The sequence below is a fragment of the Gadus macrocephalus genome, chromosome 5 (assembly GCF_031168955.1).
Source record: "Gadus macrocephalus chromosome 5, ASM3116895v1".
Lineage (NCBI taxonomy): Eukaryota > Metazoa > Chordata > Actinopteri > Gadiformes > Gadidae > Gadus > Gadus macrocephalus.
The window spans coordinates 863,805-876,017 of record NC_082386.1 but is presented as its reverse complement, the minus strand read 5'-3'; the positions used below and the strand labels follow the sequence as shown (position 1 = coordinate 876,017).

General features: G+C 43.5%; 1 protein-coding gene across 5 annotated transcripts in view; it reads left to right on the top strand.

The window, feature by feature from the left end:
* Positions 1-12,213, top strand: part of ccdc88c (coiled-coil domain containing 88C) — a 77,258-nt gene that overhangs the window by 24,851 nt on the left and 40,194 nt on the right. For all 5 annotated transcript variants that reach the window (XM_060051773.1, XM_060051771.1, XM_060051770.1 and 2 more), the window contains exons 10-11: positions 328-509; positions 5,727-5,864. In XM_060051773.1, the coding sequence (XP_059907756.1) occupies positions 328-509; positions 5,727-5,864 (320 nt within the window). The remainder of the gene's footprint in view (positions 1-327; positions 510-5,726; positions 5,865-12,213) is intronic.

Sequence of the window (12,213 nt, the reverse complement as noted above, 5' to 3'; positions counted from 1 at the left end):
CGGTTCATTTTTAACAGTTAAAGATATCGAGGAGCCCACGGTGTTGTTGGCACACCATCGCTACAAACGTATATTCACTTCTGGAAGGATTCTTCTGGTAGGAGTCAAATCTCAATTAACTTTGCAGAGTGGGTTTGGAAAATCTGGACAGAGCCTGCATTTAAATTCAAAGTTAGATCAAATAAACTGCGAGAAAGTCAACCTCTGAAATATCTCAGTGTTGTTTCAAAGTTCAAGATGGCCACTGAGTGAATCAAGCAATAAAAAAAATGACAGAATCCGATATTGTCAATGCAGCCAATCGGTTCTCTCTCTCTCCTTCCATAGCCCGTAAGTCTCTGATACATGAGCTGAACGAGGGGGTGTCTAGTCGGCTGCTGAAGCTAGAGAAGGAGAACCGTGAGCTGCAGGACTCCATCGAGAAGCTCCGCGAGGAGAAGAACCAGCTGCAGGAGCAGCTGCTCTCAACCCAGGAGCTGGAGAGAGAGAATCAGGGCCTGGGCAAAAAGGTACACACACGTCAACACACATACACACTCCCGCATGCACACAAAAACATACGCACACACACCTCTATTTAAACAGATGTGCTTAACAGAGCAAATATAATCAGTTGTTTACATGGGATGAATATAATTGGGTTTTAAAGCGGGTAGCAAACCAGACAAGGCGTTGCGTAGTAGACAACCCACGTCAGATGATTTGATTTGAGGTTGTGTTCTTTGTTTAATATAATAAGTCCAAATGGATTGCCCTTTGATTCCTGCTAAGGTGCCAATCTGATATGTTCACGCTCAAAGCCTGTCAAGAGTTAAACTCAAAAGCTGACAGAGAATCCCAGAAATGAAAAAAGTTTTAATTGCATTACATTTTTTGGATGAAATGCCTACGTACTTTTACTTACTTAAAGACTTTTTTGCCGTCCTTTAATAAAAAATGCTGTCAGATTGACGACTGAGTTGAGTAGTATCCGTTAAGTAACGAATAGCAGTCTTCCTTAGGTTGGGCGAGTCCAAAGTTTCGAAAACTTTTGACCTCCATTTACATCAGTCCCCATACGATTATTTAAACAGAAACTACGAAACTTTCCTGATGAAAGTGACCCCAGCAATTTGTCCAACTATAGAGAATATGGTCAAGCAAATGCATATCCACCAATAGGGTTGGGCAATCATCTACAAGCTTCCATCGTCCGATAGCGCCCCCTAGCGATCGCCGATAGTCGATACTATCGGGGGGGTCATCTTTATAATAATTTTATAACATTAATTATTTATAATAATTTATCACTTTGAAAAAAATCGCGTTTTTATTTTTTGATTTTTTTCTTAAAAACAAATACGATGGTCTTCCCCTTGGACCAGCGTGAGCCGTGAGCCTCCGCTGAAGTTTCGTTGCGTCGGCGCCGGCGGCGCTGTCATGATGACACACCCTGATGACACACAGCTCGTAGATGTGTTCGAAATCGTTCCCTATCACGGATATAGTGCACTATATAGGGTGCTCGCTATTTTGTAGTGTTGTTCGAATTCTCACTGGTTAATTTCATGCCCTATATAGTGCACTTAAAATACCCAAAATGTGAGTGTACATATGATGTTCCCTACGTGTTACTCCCATATACCACAATGCAATGCAGTCGTGTTTTTCCGGAGGAGAAGAAGAACCTCAATAACCGCAAGCGGTGAAAACGACTACATTTAATGATGGAGTCTCCGGCTTTCGTTTAGAAATATCAACAATTTATTTGGGATTTAACAAGAAAATGAAACATTCAAAATTAATAAGAAAAACCTTGTTCAAGGAAATGTAACATTCAACATCAATACAACCTCCAGCTTTCCTCTAGAGTGCCCGGTTTGTTTACACAATCTGGGCGCATCTGTCTGCGTCACACAAATACCCGGCGCATTTACTGACGCAAATGACATTTAGAAATGTTCAGCGTAGTGTCCGAATTCTCGTTTGTACTTTCCCTATGTAGTGCACTATATCATGAACACTATAGGGAATAGTGAGTGAGTGAATAGGGAATGATTTTGAACACAGCTCATGTACCACAGCTGTGACCCGGAAATGGTGCAGCGGGGTGTGATGTCATTTCGCCGTGCGAGCAGACCGGTAGGTTTCGAGCCCCTCCCCTCTCCTCTCGCAGCAGTGAGTGAATACGGCAGGTCAGCGCTACATAGTATGTTTTCCACCGGTGCCAGTTAATTTCAATTACAATTTGCGGGGCTTTTTAAGTTGAAAAAATTGCTACCACAGCGCTTTTAAAAAAAAAATAATAAAAAAAAAGAAAAATTTAAATTAATTATTAAAATATAATTATCGCCTTTTCATCGGCTACTTGAGACGATCGACGATGGAATCAATCTATCGTCGATAGTCGATAGAATCGACTATCGGCCCATCCCTATCCACCAACCAATTTTTCGTAAACCAACCATTTAGATAATGTACAAAACATTAGCAGGGCTCCAGACTAACTTTTTCCTTGGGTGCACTGGTGCGCCTAAATTTTTAATTTGGGTGCACCAGCACGTATTTATGGTGCACCCAAGTTGTGAGTTGTTGAGGGGGGGGGGGGGGCGTTGGACCGTGCCTGCCTTACGCTGAGTTGTTGACGGGGGGGTGTTGACGGGACGGTGCAACCGGGCAGCTGCACCGGTTGCACCGTCGATATTTACGCCACTGATTAATAATATTTTGACCATTAAATAAATGCCTTAAATAAATGCAGAATCTGTATCTCTCATAAAGAATATCGTCAGACAATGCCAAGGGATCGGTTCTGTCCCGAAAAACCCTCTGTCTCCGGAGAGACGCCTGTACGATAAGTGCACCGAGGTCCATGGTAACACCCACAAATGGTGACGCCATTATCGGAGGAGGGGCTAGGAAGCTGCGCACGCCGATATAAGTAGCCGATCTCCGGGTAGACTCGCTGAAAAGCTGCTCCCGACCAGGTTTGGTTGCGAGCGTAAGTCACCATGGTGATACAGCGACGCTTAAAGAGATCGACTTTCATGGTACAGCTAACCCAGGCTTTCAGCTCAACATACCTCGCTAACCCTCTAATCGAGCTTCGTAGTACAGGCCCCTGGATTGGGCTTCGTGGGTTTGTTTACCGGCGTTGCTATTGTTACCGGTCTTGCGTGTTCCAACGGTTTATTAGGTATCTAATAAATCGCTGTCTAATCAATACTTCATTCACTGCATCTTCCGTGGTCATTACAATATTATGAATAGACTGCTCTGTAAAAAAATAAAAAATAAAATACCAGATACATTTTCAGTCGCACCGGTGCGCCCAAATAAAATATTTGGTCGCACTACCCCGATTTCTAGGCGCATGTGCGCCCAAATTAGGTGCACTCTGGAGCCCTGATTAGGGATGGGAATTGATAAGAATTTAACGATTCCGATTCTGCTTATTGATCCGATTCCTTATCGATTCTCTTATCGATTTTCATTGGGTGTTAAAATAAGTAGAAATATGTTTGTTTGTATTAACTCTCTATAATATTTGATCATAAGTGCGTCTAGTATTAGGAAATTGTATTTTCACATTAATTGGTCTAGACAAAAAAAATGATGTTTGGCTTTTTAAGCCCAAATGCCATCATTATGTGCCATAAAACTAAAAACACAGACTGAAAACAAGTCAAGTAAGAGCTTGTGCCTTTTGTAGGGGTGCAACGGATCACAAAACTCACGGTTCGGATTGTGTCACGGTTTTTGAGTCACGGGTCGGATCATTTTCGGCTCAACAACAAAAAAGTTAACGAGACAAATGTGACTTTAAATAAAATCTTCAAATGTGTAAAAACAAAATAAAGTGAAAAATTAGGTAATAATCCTGCTTCCTTTAAAAAGGACCTATTATACTACTTTTCTGGTCTTAATTTCTTCTTAATGACTCCTATAGCGCAACCTGACACGAATCACAGCACAAAAAACGATGTTGATTTTCGGGATACTCTTCCTCTCATCTGGGTGCTTTCAGCATTCTCTGGCAACGCTCGGTTTCGTCCTTTTCCGCCCCCTCGCCCCTCTCCTGCCAACCAAACTCCGTTGTGATTGGTTACCTTCCTTGAAGCGCGCACGGGCAGATTTGACCAGGCATATGGGGGCGTGGCAGGAGTGCCTCTACGTAGATGATTTCCCGGAAATGTGAACAAGTGAATCGCAAACGTTGTCCCGAGTGTTTAGCGCTCTGCAAAGCCACCCCAGACTGTCAGCAGGGAATACGTCAAAATGCATGTACATCATTATTTGACACTTTAGTATGGTTAAACATGACTATCAATCATTATAAGAACGTTATACAAAATGTCGGGCATTTTGTAAATCCATTGATTTCTGTTGGAAGACTCATTGCTTGTTGACCGGAAACGGAAAGGGGGGGCATGTTGTAGTCTTTTCGCTCGGTTCTAGCCCTAGTGTTGATACGGAGAACCGAGCGAAAAGACTACAACCAAACATAACGGCCCCCTTTCCGTTTCCGGTCCGGTTTTTGGTGCAGTTTCCGTTTCAATGGGATATATAAAATGTAAAATAAAAAAAGACAGAAACTGTATTTCACTACGATACTTGATTAGGAACATCAACAAACACCACTAACCACTCGGTGAGTTGCACATTTCTGAAAACGAACGTTTAGGGTTGTTTTAAGGACAGGTTTGTGAATGACCATGGCCAGCCCTTCTGAAGCAGGCAGGGGCGATTCGAAATGAGCCAAATACCTGAGACAGGACCAATGGTCAACATTTCTTTATCAACCACTATCTTTCATCCTAGACAGACCAGAAAGGGGGCTCAATGTGCTAGATACCAGAATTGTCGTTTAAACATGCGCCGATCACGTGAGCGCACTTTTTTTCTTTTTCTTTTTTGCATACCCCCAGAGTCCAATCATTACTTGCGTCCCGAACCGTGACGCCTCGTGCCCACTGCATCCGTCCGTTGACTGATCCCATTGACTTTGAGTGGGGACGGATGCGCAATGCATTGTGTATCCGTGCGCTCCGTCAAAAAGTTTAAAAGTGTTAAACTTTTTCGGCAGCGACGGATCCGTCATCCAATCAGATCGCGTATGCAAATTTAAGCACTGTGGGACTACTCGGGCTCTGACGACCCTGGAAAGTTCCCCCATCCGTCAGCCACGCCTTCCGACGTCCTTTGACGGACCGTGCAGTTGGCACGAGGCGTGAGGGTTGATCCGTACGACCACGGGTAAGCCTAGGCCCCGAGATCGCACACAAAAACGCCAAAATACGCAAAATATACAGTGTTCCAACCAATCACAGACAAGGGGTGGGTGTTGTGGTGTTTCGCACTAGTGCACGAGAAGTGGTAGCTACAAATTCCAGTTGAAAATGCGCCTCCATGATCATTTTCAAAACACGAGAGGGAGGGGCTAGCTGGCTCTGTTTGTTTGGAATCTCGCAACGGAAGTCAGGGCAACCAGAATCGCTGATACAACCTTTAAGGCCAATGGACATTAACATTTATAGAGGTGCGCGATGTGCGACCAATCGCATTGAACCGTGGCCGATGGCGCGCAATAAGTGGTACACATATTCAATGGAAGGTGCTGTACTGCCTGACGTGTTCCGTCTGATAGCCCTATCCAAGCTATAAAAAAGGTCTTAAGTTGGGGAACGCTCAGCCCAACTCACCATAAATGACGACGTGTGTGTATTTGTGTGTGTTTCATTGGTTAGCTGGAGAGTCTACAGGGCATGGTGGACCAGGAGAGGCTGACCAATCAGGATATGGAGTCCTTGGGGGAGGAGCTTCTGAAGGAGAAACAGACTCTGGAGAGAGAGCTTCAAGTCCTGAGGGCAGAGAAAGACAGACAGGTGATTTGCAAAATCATTTTCCTTTGAAAAAAACGAAATTTAAAAACGACGCGCCGTTTTGGAATTCGTCATACAGGGAGATGCCACCTACCCCTTCTCTGCCTTGCCAGCCTAGAGCGCTGTGTGTGTGTGTGTGTGTGTGTGTGTGTGTGTGTGTGTGTGTGTGTGTGTGTGTGTGTGTGTGTGTGTGTGTGTGTGTGTGTGTGTGTGTGTGTGTGTGTGTGTGTGTGTGTGTGTGTGTGTGTGTGTCAGAGTTCCCGTTGTCTGGTAATTACCGGTCTTTGACTGGAAAAAAATGAGGAGGACCGAAAATTCTAAAGGTCTCCGGTCAGAACGACTGATTGGAAATAAGGCCCCGTCCACACAGAGCCGAAACGGGCGAAAGCAATCCGGTTCGTTTTATGCAGAATATTCAAGGCGCTGGTTCTACCGTAGGTTTATGAACTAAACGGCGGTAAGCTAGTGAAAGCAGGCGGCAAGCTTTGCGGAGTACCGGTATTTAACAACCATGGCGAATCAAAATATGATCACACACCTCTTCTTCTTCTTTATATAGCCTGCCTATCAATTTTTTGAATAAACAAGGACAATATCCGACAGATTTTTTTCCAATTTGACCGGTAAAATGAAACCTTCCCGGTCACATGAACGGCACCAATTTCTTCTAGCGGAAACGTGCGTGTGTGTGTGTGTGTGTGTGTGTGTGTGTGTGTGTGTGTGTGTGTGTGTGTGTGTGTGTGTGTGTGTGTGTGTGTGTGTGTGTGTGTGTGTGTGTGTGTGTGTGTGTGTGTGTGTGTGTGTGTGTGTGTGATTACGCACTGTAACGCAAGTGTTGTACACTTCTTTGTTATTTGGATAACCGTTCTGCTGTTGATGTTATGGAGCATAACATCGGTTTGTTGACGTCTCTGGTATTTCCACAACGAGACTGTAATTGGGGTTATCTCAGCCATGGTTGAGAAGGAATTGGGGGAAATGAACTTTGGCTTTGACTCCCTGAAGTACATGAACTGCGACATGGAGGAGAAAGGGATTGTTGCCCGCGGTTGTCTCCCTCCGGAGTCCCGTTGCCTGCCGCCCGCTGCCGCGAGGCACCGCCGCCACAGAGCACCACCGCCCGGCAGCCGGCAGCAGGCGCGGTTCAGTCTACTTCAGATTGAAGTGGAAGTAGAAGAACCAGAGACATGGGAGAACCCGAGGCAGTCGTTTGTGATTCATAATATCGTCTGGAGTCGCACACAGCTTTTGGCCGTGATAATATTATATGATATAGATATAAATGATTTTATTTAGATATAGAGCTCCAGGACTAGTGTTGTACACTTCTTTGTTATTTGGATAACCGTTTTGCTGTTGGTTTTATGGCGCATAACACGTTGGACTCTCATCTCTGGTATTTCCACAACGAGACTCGTAGTGGGGGTTATCTCAGCCATGGTTGAGAAGAAATTGGGGGAAAGAGATTTTGGCTTTGACTCCCTGAAGTACATGAACCACGACATGGAGGTGGAAGGGATCGTTGGCGGCGAATGTCTCCCGCTTGAGCCCCGCTGAGGGACCACCGCCGGAGGCGGAGGTGCCTAAGCGCTGCCCGGCAACGATCCCTTTCTCCTACTTGTCGCGGTTCAGTCTACTTCACATTGATGTGGACGTGGAAGAACCAGGAACGTCGGAGAACCTAACGCTGTCGTTTGAGATTCATAATATCGGCTCACACAGCTTTTGGCCGTAATAATATATATTATATGATATAGATATCTATGTAGGCTATATGATAATATTTAGATATAGAGCTCCAGGACTCCCGTGTGTTCTCGAATATTTACAGAACACGGCTAAAGGCTGTGTGCGCCTCGCCATCGCATACATCCACTGTAAACAGAGCGCATGGTACCGTGGCTGCAAGCTGCTCAGGGCCACACCCCCACCCTCCTCCTTGACCCGCCTCGCTCCTCCTCATTTGCATTATAGCTACTCGGGCTTTGACTTCGAACTTCGTAATTTGAATATAATTAGAATATCAAAAAATAAATCAAAATTCAAACGAATATTAGGCAGCCCTTAATATTCGAACCTGTTATGGGCAGGCCAAGAGGGAGAGACGTCGGAGAACCCGACGCAGTCTATTCATAATATTGTAATGACCACGGAAGAGGCAGTGAATGAAGTATTGATTAGACAGCGATTTATCAGAAACCCAATAAACCGTCGGAACACGCAAGACTGGTAACCATAGCAACGCCGGGAAAAAAATACTCGCAAAACCCAATCCAGGGCTGAATCCGAATACTCATACTTATAGTATGCATTTCGTAGTACGCCACAAATATAGCGCGTCCGAATGCTCAGTACGCATTGTGTAGTACGGGAAACGTTAAAGAATGCGTACTACCCATTGGTACTACCGCCACAGTATACAACGGTAGGTCACTACGCTATCCCACAAAGCAACCGGAGTCTGGTAACGAACGAAGAAGTGATGGCTGACCCGACACTACCAACAGCGGCTTAGAAAGACGTTGTAGAAAGCGGTGAAAAAATAGTCATTAAAAAGAGTAAAAAAGTAAAGTAAGTCATTAAGTAAAAAGAGACATTTTTAATTTTATAGCAACGATGACAAGACGGAAAACCGGTAACTTATCAAGGTAGTTTTGCCGGCATCTGAGGGGAGATACGTCATCTCCAAACATCCGGTGGAGTTTCGGCGGTGTTCGGAAGCGTTCAGAAGCGTTCTACGCATAGCTGTAGACCGTACTACACTTGACAGTGTAGTACGGTCTTCAGCTATGCGTAGAACGCTTCTGTTCAGTAGACACTGAACAGAAATAGTATGTACTAAGTATTGGGATTCAGCCCAGGTCTTACTGAAGGCATTTAATGGTCAAAATATTATTAATAAATATTCGAATAGATTTGAATATTAATATTAAAAAAACAAACGAACTTCGAATATGATTTTTGGGCAAAAGTCAATGCCCTAATAGCTACAGACACCAAAACAGCGCATTTGGGGGAAGCTCAATGTGCGACTGGCTCGGAGTGGCTGTAACTCTGCACCACGGCTGAATTTCGGGAACGTCTTTGAATACTGTGTTAGCTAATACCTATATTAAAGAATACATAAAATAGCATGTCATGGGACCTTTAAAATGTTTTACACTACAACAGACATGTTGGACACCAACATGCTTTATGTTCAAGCAGCATAGTACCATATTCAGCTATGGACAGATCACACACGGAATGCTGGTTTATTTCTAATCAGAAGACGATTTATTATTGATTGAGTCACAACTACGCTATATGGGTAGGAGCAGAACAAGGCACTTGAACTTAACTGTAAGACACACACACACACACACACACACACACACACACACACACACACACACACACACACACACACACACACACACACACACACACACACACACACACAGAGCGCCTGGCTGGGAAGTCAAACTCCTTTGGCTGGCAGGGCTCTTCGCCAACAGTGAAGGTGAGGAAGGTGGCGGGACTTGCACGTTAGCCAACATAGGATAGACTGGAGGGGGGTTAGCATTAGTGCAGTCTTTTTCTCCGCTACCTATCTGCTCTGAACTATTACCCTCAGGGATGCTGGAGGGACAGGGGGCCGCTTGCAGGGAGTTTGCTGTTTTTTTGGGCCAGTATTAAAAAAGATCGGAAATTCGCAATGTTTAAAATTTCAGCTTTATCGATCTTTCGCACCTAGCATGTCCTGCATTGTGCCGGCGTCATAAGTCAACCTACACAGACATTGTTCTAAAATGAAAAGGGTGGATGTCAATGTTATGAAAAACCACGTATGATAAATTTCTACTCCCAAAAAAAAAAGTGTTGATTTGGTCAGAAAACATTTTTTCACTTGCAGTTACAGCACACGCCAGTGTGCTGCAGCACCCTCAGCACCCCCCTTACCCGCGTCCCTGTGGTGAAATGAATCTTAAATGAAAATTAATGAACTTTTCCAAGATATTCTAATTCATTGAGATGCACCTATGTGTATATATAATATGATATTTATAATAACACGGCCAAAATGTCTGTGTGCGCCTCCGGATAATATTATGAACCTATAAACGACGGCGTTTGTGTTATCCAACGTCTTTTGTGCTTCAACAACAAGGAAAGACTCACAATGTTGGTTATCTCGGCCACGGTTGAGAAGGAATTGGCGGAAAGAAACGCCGGCGTTCACAAGAAAAGCAATGGTATATGCTCCTGTAGAAGTAGTTAAAGTTATGAAAGTAAAGATCTAGTTTTTAGAAAAACACCTTTTATTTGCGATGTCATTCAGAACCACTACACTACCCTACTCGCTGTTACATGGACATGTTTATCCGCACCCGCGAAAGTCAAGTCGTCAATGATGCTACTGAACTCGATCGCTCACCACAGCAACCATGATTTCCCTTAGATTAATGGAAAGTTAGAGTTGTTGTTAGAGCTGTAGAGGAAATGAGCTCTACATGTTGAAAAATGTTGACATAGAATATGAAAAAAATAAGGTACAAATATATGATATAGCACTAGCAGTGCTTTTTGTAGTCTTGGTAGTATAAAAGCTAGGAATACATAATGTTGATTGAATACGTAACTCGAATACGAGACTGAATTTACATGTATAAAAAACGAGTAACGGTAGTTGATGCAGTCAGAAACGAAGGAAGGTACGCTATACGTAACACTATACATACACATACCAACACAAAATATTGTATGAAGAGTATAAACAATATAATAATGAAAAAGGTTCTAAGATGCAATAAACATGCTAAACTATTGGGTGGTAATCAATTCAAAAAAGTTCGCAATGGTTTATTGGATGATCACTTCACTCAGTTCCTTCACTCGTTCACAAAAAAAGAATGTACACAGTCTTGTACCTTTGCCTTTTCTTTCTCCCTTTTTTTGGCCCTGAATTAAATGTTTTATGGTCACGACTAGCCTTAAGGATGATCAGCTTGGTTCCAGGCTTAAAACTCTTTAATATTAAGATTTTAGAGTCAATGGAGGAAATTAAGTTGTTCAAAAAAGGGGCGGTCACATGATCAATTGCAAATCCTCTTCAAAGTGGCCCAGGGACTTGAAACACGGCATGCTAGTTCATTAGCCTGTGGCATGTCGGCATGCTGGCGAAACATTGCGCAAACGACGAGTTGGCACAACCACACATTCCTTTAAAAAATACACATGCGGTGACATGTCTTTTTATTTATGTATATATAGATCAACCAATGCAGACTTTGTATAATAAATATTCATATTATTTATTATTAATTATTATTATTAAAGGAGGCATATTATGGTGTTTTCCTAACAAGTAAACATAGTATATGAGTTCCACAAAACATGTTATTGAAGCTGTTTGGTGGAAATAGCTTTTAGGAAAAAGAATCTTGCCTACCGCCATTCCCCCCTGTTTCAGTCCCTTCAGAATGCACTGTTTCTGGTTTCTGTCGCTTTAATGCAAATGAGCTCTTGCCCATTGACCAATGAGCTGTCAGACTCAACCACAACCTGGAGAAGAAGAGATTGTTGCCGTTTGCTGACTCCTGGAACTCTTTATCTATATAATATAATTATAATAATAATATATAATATATAGGTATTTATATTATATATCTAATATCCCGGCAAAAAGCTATGTGCGCCTCGGATAATATTTTGAATCATAAAGACTGCGTCTGACGTCTCTGGTACTTCCACAACAAGTAAAGACTCGTAGTTGGGGTTATCTCGGCCATGGTTGAGAAGAATTGGGGGAAAGGAACTTTGGCCTTGACTCTCTGAAGTCCATATTGAACCGCGACATGGAGGAGAAAAGGATTGTACTCCGGGAGCTGAGCTGCCGGACTGCCGCCGAGCTCCCTCCGCCGGAGCTGCCGGACTGCCGCCAAGCTCCGGAGGGGGGAGCATTCAGAAATGTACATTCAGAAATGCATATCTCACTCAAAAATTCATGTACAGACTTTTTTCAAAGTTTGCATGAGTTTGAAACTTTCTCTCTTGAAACAGGTGTCCCTCAAGGCTCTGTACTGGGGCCTCTTCTGTCCTCCCTCTATTCCAGATCTCTGGGCTCTGTAATTACATCACACAGCTTTTCCTATCACTGCTATGCTGACAACACTCAGCTATTTTTCTCTTTCCCCTCATCTGATAAAGCCCTGATTGCAAAACGCATATCGGAATGTCTGGCAGACGTCAGCACCTGGACAACTGCCCATCACTTGAGGCTTAACCTCAACAAAACCAAGCTCCTCCTAATCCCATGGAAAGATTGCCCACACATGGACTTACTGGTCACCGTTGAGAACATCACTGTGTT